Source organism: Pavona decussata, unplaced genomic scaffold (assembly GCF_977016875.1).
Source record: "Pavona decussata unplaced genomic scaffold, jaPavDecu1.1 SCAFFOLD_34, whole genome shotgun sequence".
NCBI classification, from domain to species: Eukaryota; Metazoa; Cnidaria; class Anthozoa; order Scleractinia; family Agariciidae; genus Pavona; species Pavona decussata.
Genome location: NW_028145457.1, coordinates 541257 through 555384, shown reverse-complemented (window position 1 = coordinate 555384; position 14128 = coordinate 541257). Strand labels below are relative to the sequence as shown.

Genomic DNA, 14128 nt, shown 5'->3' with positions numbered 1-14128 from the left:
GTCATTTTATCCTGTCATTTTGCAGTGATGTTTATTGTATACATGAGACAACTTTTGTCAGGAGGACTGTCGACTTGACATAACTGGATCCGATGTGCTGGAAGACTTCTGGAGTAAGAATGGCCAGTGCGTGGGTAACCACCACAGCTACACCTTTGGAGATTTGAGATGCAATATTTAACACATGATTCATTTAGAGGAGATTCGCGTGGACCCATCTGCTCCAGAATTTGCAAAGCCACATCCCAAACAGAAGAGTATCTGGGAACAGCAGTGCACATGACCCTTCAATATGGCTAATATGACGCAGTATCCTGCCATTGGCGAAGAAATAGAAGCGTGGAAGCAGGGAATCAAGATTGCAAGAAGGTTGGCGAGGTCCGTTGGTATGATAGCTGCTGTTTGTGTTCAAGATGAAGGCAATAACAATGATGACAATGGCAACGATGGTCATCCGGAAGGTCAAAGTGTTAGTAGCTGTCTGGATAAGGATGACCAACATAATGAGGCGAATGTAGGTGATGGTGCCTATTGGTTTTACCGTCCCTTTGAGTCCTTAGGGAACACATTCCGTTCCAACCAGGACGAAGACGACGAGGACCTCGAGTGTTTGCCTACTTCTTGTGACAAAGACAATGTCAGTGCTGGAGGTCCAACAATTTTCAGGTAAAGCAGCACTTTACCAATACAGCCGTATTTATGCCCACTTTTAGAAATTGCCAAATCTATGAAAAATTAATTTAATATTTTTTTTTTCGTATGAAAACATTTAATCACAGGCACTGTTGAACTGTTTTCAGATGAACTGCAGCCACTTTGTGAGGGTCTGGATGACGTGCAACCCCTCTTTCATGGCCTAGGAAAGCTTGATTCATATGAGTTGCCCAATCCTGAAGCGAGTGTGCCTAACCAGGGAAAGATTTCTCCCAAAGTTGCCATTCCTGGTAGGAACGAAGAAATCTTCAAAGCAACGCTGGTTTCTCTACTAAATGAGGATCACAATTATCTCATGACAGGTATTACTTTGAAAATTATTTTAAACATTGGGCAACACGGTTGTGTTAAATTAATTTGTAAAATAAAAAGTAAATAAAATAATATTTTATAAAACAATTGTCAGTTAATAATCACAGCATTACGGAATGAACAGAATAATAGCACACTATTTGTATTTTTTTGTTGCCTTGTTTGTTACAGATTGCAAAGGATTCGTCAACGTCAAGAATACAGAAATTTAGGAGATGCACCACATCCTCAGGATGCTGACCCTAGTAGAGTTACTTTGTTCAATGATTATGCGGTATTGGACAGACGAAACAAAACATATGTGATCGGTAGTCTTGTCCATCTTGTTCGCATTGGAGACCATGGCTGTAAAGAGTATAAACGACCTTGGCCTACAATGACCCCAAGAAAGAAAGTATTAAGTGTTTCTTCCAAGCTTACAATAAGATTGGACAGAACTCTTTCGAGGTTTCTACGGATAAGGTTGTTGAACAACCATTCACCAATATCCTGACGCCTGTTAACCTGGCGGTCTCCGATGCAGGCAATACCCTTGTTATCCCCAAGGAGGAGCATAGGGAAGTCAAACAAAGCATGGAGAAAGTGTTTGAGTAGTGGTGATCAAGGAGGACTATCGTGACCGCTTTAGGATCCTTCTCGAGCACAGCACACAATGGGGTCATCGGCAGTAATGATGGAAGGGTGGTAGTTCAAGTTGAGCCAGAGCAGTAAACAGAGCGAGGCCCGCGAAGGTCCACCAGAAGACACCACGCAATTGTGTACGATTCCTAAACTGTGAATATCTGGTTAAGTACCATATTTGGAAAATCACGCAAGGAAAATTAAACAATCAAAATTGCATTAGGCGACGCTGCAGTTCCTCAAGTGCAAATTGAAATTCAAAACTTTGCGAGGAATCGCCAGTAGTCTTTTATTTTGTGCATCCGCAAAATTCAAAAAACTCTTAATTTACACGAAGTTATCGTTACGAGCTATTAAATGTTAATAGGTATTCAATGCAAGCGAGGTAAAGAAGGTACTTGTTTTAAATTTCTACATCAAAAAGGTTACTTTTGTAAAATATACAGCGCACACTATCCCAAGCAAGATGGTGTATTTTGTTTTTGACCAAACTATGTCGAGTAGAGTTAACTTTGGTTAAATTCTGTTGTTTTACCATCGTCCAGTGCATTGAAGAACTTTACTTAGAAAAAGTTAATGAAAATGCCTTGTTTCTGTGCAAAGTTTTCAACATTATGTAGGCATTCGAGTAACTGGCGTAAAAGCAAAATGTTATTGTATGGGTCTTTTCGTGTATAAAGCACTCTTGCACAAAATCTGCGAGTTTCCAAACATGGTACTTAGCAAAATTGAATATCCTAACGTGTGAACGCACGTTACACGTTTCACCCCTTATGAGTTTCTGACAGTGTATCAATGTAAATATTTTACCCAATGTTCCAAGGAGTATTGTATATAATTATTCTAATCCTTGTGAAGTATACACTTCAGGGTATCATTCTTTTAATGAAAAGGGTGGAGGTTGATTAAAACTGTGGAAAGCCTAACCTCCATAAGAATTTTTTCCGATTTATTTCCTTTCGGTTTTTAGTTCTGTTAGCTTTGTTCATCATAATGATTTAAGACCACCAGATATTGTTAATGATACGATCGTATTTGTACAGAGATCTTACATGATTGTTGTACTTGTTACAGTTCTGTAACAAAGTAATAGCAGTAAAGAAACGGTATTGAAAGATGTATCATGGTTATGATTGCATATTATTAAACTAGGTTTATTCTAGTATTCTATGCTTGATGCTTTACATCCAATGTTAAAGAAAAGAAATAAAGTTTTCCTTTTATGCTATTAATAATTTTTTTAACTTGAATAGGGTGTCATTTTCGGGGTTTGGGCCTGAAAAAGGGTATCAGTTTTCGCCTTCGCAGTCCTTAAATAGGGTTACAGTTCAAGGAACTTCGTGGCACACCCCTATCCAAAATTTGCGGAAGTATCCCCCCCCCCCCCCGGATCATAAGCAAGCATCACAAGTCCGATCTGCTCTTAATCAGTTTTCTAGGTACTCCCTTTCTTGCTTTAACTGGCACTACAGATGGGCAAACACAAAGTGTAATAATTAAGCAGCTGGAAATGAAGCAAGTACAAAAGTTATTTGTGAGCCCAAACCGGCCAAATCTTCAAATATCTGTCATGAAGTGCCAAAGGGGAGAAATGTTTAAACATTTGGCTTGACTTATTGATCTATTGAAGGTAAAGGGAACAAATACACCTAAGACAATAGTATTCTACAATGGGACTCTGACTGACATTACTGCCGTCTTGAACTGTCTGTTGCTGGAATTGGGTGAAGCAGTTTATGTCCCTAGTGATAGCCAAACTTCAGAGAATTGTCTCATTGGCATTTATCATTCTCTGACATTGAAAAAATACAAACAACGGATAATTGAATCTTTCAAAGCTGATGGAAAGAAGAGGATCGTGATTGCAAGTTCCGCTCTAAGCATGGGAGTGAACTTTCCCGATATCATCCATTGGGGGCCAGCACGCAACTTGCTGGACTACCATCAGGAATCAGGATGTGGTGGCAGAGATGGTAAACTGAAACAAGTACTTACCATTTACTATGGACAGCAGGTTAATTTCTGCGAGGAAGGTGAAAGCCTTTCTGAAAACAGATGATTGTTTCAGAGTTGAAGCATACAAGCCCTTTGACAAAAGGATGAAGTCAATTGAACCAGCACATGATTGTTGCAGAAACTGCGCAAAAAATTGCAAGTGTTGTGGAAGTGACTGCACTGTTCCACCATCTGTTTTTGAAGTGGAAGATGTAGTTATTGTCAACCAACCAGCTTTGCCCTGCCAAATTTGCTAATCACTAAATTTTTAATCACTAAAGAGGCATATTGGAGTGCACAGTTGTTCTCTCTGGCACCTTTTGGGTTGAATAAACGTCAAGAATTTCACTCGAAAAAAAGAATAAACTACAATTAGCATGAAAATAACTAGCAAATTTGGCGTTCATTCAAATTTAGTTGTTCAAAGGCCCCGGCCACGGATCTTGTTAGCTTTGTTAGCGCTAGGTAATCTCAGGGGCCACTATCTGGGATTTTATTACAATACTGTTGTTTGAGGGCCCTGTTCGGGTCGCCTGTTGTGCCTTGCCATGGCATGGTTTCAGGGGCTTAGTTTGGGGATTTTGTTATAACTTTCGCCTTCTTGCTATTTTTTACGCTGGTTTCTTGACATTTCCAGTTGACTCAACGAATTACGTAACTTTTTTTTTCTAATCTTATTTGTATTGTATTTGCTCATTAATTTTTTGTTTTTTCGTATTTTTGTACCGCATTGTTAAAGCTTTCCGCTTAGTAATTAATGATTGTTCATGACTTGTTAATTTTTTGCTACCATGTGTTATCACGCCCTATTACGTAATCATCTTTGTAATGTTATGTCATCTTTTATACCGCTAACTTATTTAAGGAAATTGTAATTTATTGATCACTTGCACTGCAACTGATGAAGGTCAATGACCCAAACATCTTTTTTTTATTAAAATTTTTTACTTTTTTAGATTTTTTATTGTATAGAGTTTTTTTCGCTCAAAGTTGTCCGTCCTCATTTTCTATACTAGTTATATATATACACTTGTTTTCAAAAACGTTGCAATTGAAAATATATGTTATATATATACCTTTTAGTAGAAAGACTGTGTTTTGATTTTTCCGTATTACAGTGCTCGATACATGAAAGTAGAGCGTAGTATATCAAAAATAAAGAAAAAAACTACACTTTCATCCCGACAAGCCTGTTTCGTGATCTCTCACTCTTCAGGGGATTTTAATGACAAGAATATACATAACCATCGTTTATATACTAAAAAATTTACATGATTACCGTTGCGGAAAATTTAAAATTTAAAATTTAAATGTTGCAATGCTTAGTTGTTACGTAGTAATGCTTTCTTTCTGTGGCGACAAGAAGATGCTAGTTCGTTACGTTTGTTCCGTGATGACAGATCCGGTCGACAGATAATTAAAAATTTCTCTTTGAGGCAGAGATTACATCTTTTACTTGAGCTGTTGTAAGGTGAGCTAGATGAAGAAGGCCAAAAAGCCTCGCAAGGAACATTGTTGCGACACCTGCGGGAAAACATTTACTCGTCCCAATCATCTAACAACCCATCAGCGCATCCGCACCGGCGAGAAACCCTACGAATGTTCACGCTGTGGCAAACAGTTTAGGAAAAAGGAAGACCTTACTCGTCACCTGAAAGCGCACGACAAGGGAGCTGCCGAATGCACGTTCACTTGTAATACGTGTGGCGAAACATTCCACAATCGCGCGCCCTACAACGCTCATATTCGCACCGCGCATTCAACTGCACAACCCGCTGCAGCTAATAGAAAATGACCCGCATCTAAAACCACAGATGCACCAGCTGCGAAAAAATCTGAGAGGACGGGCCAAGGAAGTGTGAGTACAGTGCAAGAACCATCAGCCACTCTTCAATCTACTCCTCAACCATCGACTGCAACTGCAGGTCCTAGCTGGGAAGTGGATCCCATTCTCATTTCTACAAACCTCATTTCTAGTAGTGAGGAAAACATCGCCCAAATGTACCGGCAACACTGGCCACAAATCCGGACCCGATTTAGCCACCAAAACCGTTTACAAGACTGGTATAATTTTCGCTTGTCGACGATCAGTCCAGCTTCCCTCCGCGAACAGCTGAGCCGCATCTTCGCTGATCAGACAACTGTGTTTAAAGTCAACTTTGCCTTTGGATTTATTTTGCACAACACTGAAACTGACGGTCTCCAGTACCATCACCCCTCTGCCAACAACAACCTGGTCTTAGAACAGCCGTTCCTGGTCTCCAATCGTGAAGATTTGGAACGCCTGTACGAACAAGTAAACAACATTGATTTCTTGGAGTGGGTTCGCCAGCAAAGACCAAATAGTAAATGGGTCGTGGATCTGGTCACGAATGTCACCTGGTTTGTTTGGAAACCTCGCGATCATCCGATCGGTCGTGGTAAAAATCTACCCCATTACTTGGTGGAAAATAGAGGAATCGATGCGCTAGAAACCAATGCACAGACGGGTAAACCATATCAAGATAATCTGTGTTTCTTCCGCTGTCTGGCTTTACATAATGGCTGTCACACGAAGAATTTAGAGAGGGACACGAAGCACTATTATCAACAGTACAGAGAAGCCGGTCTAGCCAAGAAAAAGTTTCATGGAGTCAAGTTAATCGAGCTGGATGAATTAGAGAAACTGTACGAAGTTAATATTCAAGTGTACAATCTCGCCCCCACACAGACCCACGGTGAAGAACAGGAAGAAACTGAAGACAAACCCGACATCGCCGCCATATTGGTTCGCCGCTCACATCGCCATTATGAAAGCACGCTTTACTTGAACTTGTACGAGAAGCATTTTTCGTACATAAAAGATCTCGCCCGGTACAGTAAATCCTTCTGTTGTTCAAGATGTGGCAAGTACTGGAAAAGGGCACATAATTTAAGGCAACATGAGAAGACCTGTGACGGCAAAGTCCAGCTCAAGTACCCTGGGGGCGCGTACCATGTTCCGAAAACGATCTTTGAAGAACTTGAAGACGAAGGAATTCTTGTCCCAGAGGAAGCACGCTATTTTTCGTACCGCGCCACATTTGATTTCAAGTGCTACCTCGACAAAGAGAAAGGGCAAGAATTGAAGAACACAGAAAAATTGAACTGGCAATCGGCGCATGTCCCCCTCAGTGTGAGTGTCTGCAGTAACGTGCCTGAGTATCAAGAACCGAAATGTTTCGTGACTAGCGGTGATTCAAAAGAGTTTATTACAGAATTTATCGAGTACTTGGTGTCCATCAGCACGAAAAGTTCTTCTCTACTCCGAGAACAGTCCGCTCCAGTGTTTGAAGCTCTCGAAACCGCAAGAGGTCCGACCAACAATGAAACTCGCGAACATCGATTAGCGCAAATGCTAGTGGATATGCAAGACGGAAATCTAGAGGCTGGTAGTTGTGAAAATGAAAGCGAACAAGAAACCGGAGAAGATAGTGAGGATGAAAGTAGAGGGATTGATGTGATGGCGAGCGATGATGAGGAGGATGAGGAAGAGATTGAGGCTGAGAACGAGGAAGATTGCCCTTCTTAGATGACGAAGTCAACGAGAACGATCCATCCTTTTACAGAAGATTGAATGTGCAGTTGGATACCGGAAGGAGACTAGAACAGAGACAGAGGCGTGATGAAATTGCTGACTGCAAAGAACTGTTGTTTGGAGAGGCACAAACTAGTGACAACAAAGTGCTGAACAAACTAGAAGAAAAACTGAATACATACTTACAAGAATTGCCTGTCCTTGGGTTCAACTCTGGAAAATATGACTTGAATGCCGTCAAAGAATTTCTGTTCCCGTACCTCATTGAGACTCAACCTATCAAGTTCACTGTCAAGAGAAACAGCAATCACATGTGTCTCAAGACAAATTTTCTGAAGCTCCTTGACATTTCCAACTATGTTGCCCCGGGCTTTAGCTATGATCAGTTCCTGAAAGCGTACGAGTGCGAGCAAACTAAAGGTTTCTTCCCGTACGAGTGGGTCGATGGACTGGACAAGCTAGAAGAAACATCACTACCTCCCCACGAAGCTTTCTATTCATCTCTGAAGAACCAAAACGTTACAGAACAAGAATACCAGTACTGTCAGCAAGTATGGGAAGACAATGAAATGGCCACCTTTAAAGATTTCTTGGTCTGGGACAACAATCTGGATGTCGTGCCCTTTATAGAAGCAGTAGAGAAAATGAGTCAGTTCTGGCAAGACAGAAAGATCGATATGTTTAAAGACGGCATTTCTGTTTCTGGCCTTACCTTAAAGTACTTGTTCTCGTTTCTTGATGAGCAAACGTACTTTAGTCTGGTTGATCAAGCCAACAGTGACCTGTATCACTTGATCAAAGACAACAACACCGGAGGCCCTTCAATCATCTTCCATCGCTACCATGAAGCAGGCAAAACAAAGATCAGAGAAGCAGAGAAAGGCCCGGCTGGTAAGCTGTGTGAAAAAATCGTGTGTTACGATGCGAATGCGCTGTACCTTTGGGCTCTGATGCAGAACATGCCAACAGGAAGTTATACCAGACGCATGGCAGAAAATAAGTTTAAACCCAAGGCAAGCATAACAATGGCGATCGAGTGGCTCGAATGGGTAGCTCACAAGGAACAAATTCATATTAGACATCAACTGAATAACACCGAGAAGCGTATCGGCGATCGTAAACTGCCAGTGGATGGTTTCAACCAGCAGACACAAACTGTGTATCAATTCCACGGGTGTAATTGGCACGGCCATGACTGTTCGCTTAACCGCGGAAAAGAATTTAACGAAAAACGAAACAAGCCCATGGTTGAACTGTTGGAAGAGACGAAGACCAACACGGAGTACATTAAGAGTAAAGGCTACCGTGTCGTGGAGATGTGGGAATGTGATTGGCGTCTGCTAAAGAGAACGAACCGTGAACTACAGCCATTCATCGCCACCGAAGTGCGAAGAACTCTCGACAAATTTAAGATTATGAGCCTGGAACAAATTTTGAGCGAGGTGCGAAATGAGCGTTTGTTTGGGTGCATGGAAGTGGATATTCGTGTACCGGACCACTTGAAAGAGAAATTCAGCGAGATGTGCCCGATCTTTAAGAACACGGAAATCAGTCGCGATGATATTGGAGACTTCATGAAGGTTTACGCAGAGGAACACAACATCATGACGCAACCTCGGCGAAGCTTGATTGGCAGTATGAAAGGTGACAAGATCCTGCTGGCCACACCCCTTCTTAAATGGTATCTGGAACATGGATTGGAAGTAACTAAAGTCTACCAAGTGGTTGAATTTACCCCTGAGCCCTGCTTTAAACCTTTTGGAGACGCTGTTTCAGACGCGAGGAGAGCTGGGGATGCCGATCCTAGGAAGGCCATCATGGCAGATACGATGAAACTACTAAGTAGCTGCGCCTTTCTGGGAACATAAGGGAAGGGAGCAATACACATTTCATGGATAGAAAAACTTACACAGATCTTTTTAATCTCTCAGGTTGGGAATTCAGGCTATGGCAAAACGATTACCAACCATTTGAAGCACAGAAACGTGGAATATTGCTCTGATGATGAAGCTAGCCGTAAAGTCAACACACCTCTGTTCAGAAAGCTAGAAAACATCACAGAAGATACTTATGAAGTAGAGTCCTGTAAGAAGACCATTAAGTTAAATTTACCTATTCAAGTAGGTTTTTTCGTGTATCAATATGCCAAGTTACGCATGTTACAATTTTATTATTATCTTTTAGACAAGTATCTCGATCGTGCAGATTTTCAAATGTGTGAAATGGACACGGATAGTGCATATATCGCTATCTCGGGGGATAGCGTAGAGTCTTTAGTGAAACCAGAATTAAAGGCTGAATTCGAACAAGATAAGTGCAACTGGTTCCCAAGAACCGACACTGCCGAACATAAGGCCCATGATAAGCGAACTTCAGGTCTTTTAAAAGTAGAGTGGGAGGGGCAAGGAATCGTGGGATTGTGCTCAAAAACTTATTATTGTTTTGGGGCCAAAGATAAGTTTAGTTGTAAGGGTGTCAACAAGAAATGTAACGAGATCAACAAAGAGAAGTATTTGAATGCACTGCTCACCAAACGAAATAGTGGCGGGATAAATCGAGGTTTTCGTGTGGTAAATAATACTATGTATACTTATACTCAAGTTCGAGATGCCTTTTCGTATTTTTACCCGAAATGCAAAAATTTACAAGATGGTGTTTCTACCACACCCTTAGATATTTAATTTTTGTACATAGTTTTCTGGTTTTTTTTTTTTTTGATAGATTGAAAATAGCATTGTATATAAAATTGTATATAGTTTTTCCCTCGACATAGTTTTTCTCGCTTGTAAATACTATTGTATATAAAATTGTATATAGTTTTTTTTCCTCGACATAGTTTTCTCATAGAATTTTACCAAAAGATTGTATGTACATAGATTGTAAATAAATTCAACTTGATATGCTAATCATGGCCTGATCTCTGTTTAGCCAAGCGCGCGACTTCCACGCGAGATTCAAAGTGCGCCCAGGGAAAACACGGCGCTAAAAAAGTACCCCTTCTGCCCTTCCTGCCCTTTATGCCCGATAAATTTCATGTTCTAAATCATTTTCGTCAGTTTTAATCAACCTTTCATAGGGGTAACATGAAGAGACTAAAATGCAAACATTGTCCCATTCCTGGCTGTGGGTCCAAATTTTTAGTAAGATTAGCAAATCATTTAAGTCAGGTACACGAGTTAACCGAGATGGAACGCAAGTATTGGTTACAATTTTCGAAACTACAAAAAACCAATGTGGTACGCGTATATGACAAAGAGACTGAACCTAAAACGATTTTTCTATAAATAAGAGTGCATGCAGTTCAGTTAGGCAGTTGTAATCATGGACCCAAGATGGAAACATCCCTTCCCCGCTCTTGTTGCAGGACCGACTTGTTGCGGAAAAAGTCAGTTTGTTAAACGTTTACTAGAATCGGGCGAAGACATGATTGAACGTGCTCCTGAAAATATCATTTGGTGTTATGGAATTTACCAGCGCGCTTATGATGAAATGCTTAAAACTATTGCAAACATTACGTTTGTCGAAGGAGTGCCTGATGATTTAGAATCCATGATTAATCCCTCTATTCAGAATTTAGTGGTCATTGACGATTTGATGCACGAATTGAGTAACGACCAGAGAATAACCAGTTTGTTTACTAAAGGTTGTCATCATCGAAACCTCAGTGTTATCTTTATTTTGCAAAACATTTTTCACCGTGGAAAAGAACTGAGAGATATGAGTTTGAATTGTCATTACTTGGTACTGTTCAAGTCTCCTAGAGATAGCAGTCAGGTCAATCATTTAGCCAAGCAAATGTTTCCCGGCCATGTGAAATACATGCAGGAGGCGTTTCAAGATGCGACGAAATGGCCATATGGTTATTTATTATGTGATTTCAAAGCGGAAACACCTAGCGACTTCCGGTTACGTAGCAACATGTTCCCTGGGGAGACGCAATGCGCCTATGTCAGAAAAGTATAAAAAGAGTGAACCATAGAGAAATAAATCAGTTGAGCATGGCCCAGTGACTCAGAAAGAACTACGACTTTTTGAAGCTCCTGGTAAAGTGTACACCCGCTCAACGTAAAGCCATTTTGAAAGTTGCCGACGACGCTTTAGTGAGAACCATTTGTGAGTGTGTTTTAAACGTTCTCAAAGGAACAGTGCCTGTCAGTAAACCAGCCAAGAAAAAGCTCTTAGTCCACAAGAAACCTCTGATTGCTCTCGCTGAAAAAAGTACACCACTTGAAAAGAAAAAGAAACTTTTGGTTCAACACAGGGGAAATTTTTTAAGTGTTTTATTACCGCCCGTGCTGCGTGTACTAACTTCAATCCTTACCTGAGGGATGAATCATACTCGGCGCATGGTTCTCATTCCTGAGAACACACTGGAACGATTACAACAACGCCATCATATCTTAACACCACCCGTGACACAAACTCTGAAAAACTTGGACAGTGAAATGAGCGATATTTTATCTAGCAAGGAATTAGATGATGAAGCAAAGGCGAAGCTTTATAATCAAGTGTTGCAGCACTATTTGACTTATTATGATCAGCGAAAAGATCAACCCCTGCACGTAAAACTGAAAGCCGTCAAACCCACAGAAACACCCAAACCAGAGGAAAGTAAGGAATCTTCAGAGGAATCTGCTCTTGAAAAATCTGTTTCAACCGCCGTGGAGCAAGAAGTGATGAAAAGTGTACCCAAACTTAACAAGAACGGAGCCCGTCAACTGTTGGACAAAATGAAAGAAAATGGAGACGTATTGGGCTGGAATGATAAAGGAGAATTGGTGTACGAAAACAAACCGATTCCTGGCTCTCACGTGGTGGATTTGGTCAATGATATGCTGCGTCACCGTAAAGGCTTTGAGCCCGTGGGATGGTCGGTGTTTGCGAGGGGACTGGCCCGAATGAATGTACCAGAAAATCTAGTGCGTAATCCCCAGAGGCAGAGTGCTATTCAAGAGTTTAAAACAAGAGTGAGAGAAGAGACACCTGACAGTCCTTCCCGTTGGTTACCTACTCCACCCACTACAAGCTCAGTCCCCGTGAAAAAGCAAAGACGAAGAGTTGAGAGTCCACGCACTCAGGCTGTGCGCTGGTTACGATTATAAGTCACGACAAGAGATATTTTTTACTGTTGTAAAACATCTTTATTTTGATCACTCAATAAAATACGTTTAAACTAAATTACATGGTGTGTTTATTGCGTTGTGCTATTGCTCTTTGTTTTTTTACATCCGTGCGATATTTCGGAAGACTTAGAGGGAAATGTTTCTCGATGAACCGTTTTACAAGAAAATCATTTCGACTTTTGTTACTAGAAAATCGATGTACAATGGTGCTCATGTTAACTTGTCTAGAGCGAAATAAGGCGAAATATAAACAGTAATGCCCGCAAACCTTCGAGTTTACGCTTTGCAATGTCACAGTATTAAAAATCCAGCTACTAGAATTATTGTTCAAAAAGCTTGTAAATGTTCTTGAATAATTGCTTGGAGGCAATCCGTAAGAATCGAAAAATTCTCCCTCTCGGTCCTTGGTGAAATAAAATGCAAGCCAGTGCGATCCAGGTTTGTAACTGGCATCCACATTAGCGATAAACAGAGCTGGGTAAGACGAAACACTTGTAGGTAGTTTGTCTAAAGGGTAGACTCCTTGAAACACGCCTCTGGTATATCTATCCTTTCTCAAAATGAGCGTCAGCTGAACGGTATCCATGTTAGCTAGTTTGTAAAGTCGTACAGAACGTTTCGGTTTGCGTCAATCTCAATCACGTTTTGAAATTCGGCGTAGATGATGAGGTTGACTGTATTGGCGAGTGGTTGAGCGAAGTGAAGTTCTACTCGCAGGTTACCTTGTTTTATAAGCTCAAAATGGTCTCCCGGACAGTGATCTGGGGTCAAATTGAATACAAATAAGGTGTATCCCTGACCGTAATCGCTTCTTGTCATCTGATTGCCCGTATCCTGGGAAAGCTTTCCAATACCGGAGAAAAGGCTCTGAAAGCCAGCTATGAAATTCTGACTACCAGCCTCGTCAAATTTCAGAAACAGAGGTTTTCTCGGTATCTGTTCACCGTCCACGTACACTCCTACTTGGGTTAAGTTGTGGTGCTTGAAGTCAAAGGGATTGGTATGGTAACTCCCGTTGTAAGCTTCTGCATCCACTAATCCCAGTACTATACGCTTGGGAATTTGCCCCAGAAAGATGTTATCCGGGTTGAAAGTAGGGAAACCTCCGGGAATAAAGAGGACTTTGCAATCGACCCGGCGTATTGGGTACTTGGCAGTCGCTTGTTTCAATGCCACCGCATGCCCTAGACTGATGGCGGGTGCTACTTTCACTTTCCTTACATATAAGATGGCCTGTGTAATAACCACCTTGTGATTAGCTCCGCCGGCTGATGAGACCAGGCAGAAAGAATTTTTGGCTCTATTGAGCTTAAGCCTTAGATTAACTCCGTTTAAAATCAAACGATCTTGGAAGAAAATATCGCTGTGGATAGGACCTATCATATCCACCGTGTTGCTGGTCTTTGTAAATGCACAGCGAGCTTTCAAGCCCATGTTAGCATCATCATCGTTGGCCACAGGGTTGACGGCATTCATCTTGCCTGGGGTATCTTTTTAAAACAACGACATTGTTAGTTGACTCGATTTTGCATCTTCTCCGTTGTTCAGCAATGTTTCAATCATCGCACAATATGGATAAGTATCAGTCAACGGGGAAATAAGCCGCTCATTCAAAGAAACATCCACTTGTGAAAACAGGGAATGCAAAAATAGGTTCACAGGTCCCACTTGCTCGTTCAGGTCTAAAGCAGTACTGTTTGCTTTGGTGATCTTAGCCTTCACATGCAGTTGTGTTCTTGCTAAATCCAGATATTCTTCTCCGGACCCAGATACATTGAATTCTATAGGACCAGTCTCAGTAATGTTG

General features: G+C 41.2%; 2 protein-coding genes and 1 pseudogene across 2 annotated transcripts; 2 read left to right on the top strand and 1 right to left on the bottom strand.

The window, feature by feature from the left end:
- The first annotated feature begins 292 nt into the window (after positions 1-292).
- Positions 293-4256, top strand: LOC146484327 (ATP-dependent DNA helicase Q5-like; annotated as a pseudogene).
- Positions 4257-7233: 2977 nt separating this feature from the next.
- Positions 7234-10023, top strand: LOC146484326 (uncharacterized). Its single transcript, XM_085104862.1, has 2 exons — positions 7234-9048; positions 9130-10023. The coding sequence occupies exons 1-2, from the start codon at positions 7510-7512 to the stop codon at positions 9877-9879; spliced, it is 2289 nt and encodes a 762-aa protein (XP_084960988.1). The 5' UTR covers positions 7234-7509; the 3' UTR covers positions 9880-10023.
- Positions 10024-12912: 2889 nt separating this feature from the next.
- LOC146484325 (uncharacterized protein F54H12.2-like) lies at positions 12913-13797 on the bottom strand. The gene has a single exon (XM_085104846.1). The coding sequence runs from the start codon at positions 13795-13797 to the stop codon at positions 12913-12915; it is 885 nt and encodes a 294-aa protein (XP_084960972.1).
- Between the last annotated feature and the right edge of the window lie 331 nt (positions 13798-14128).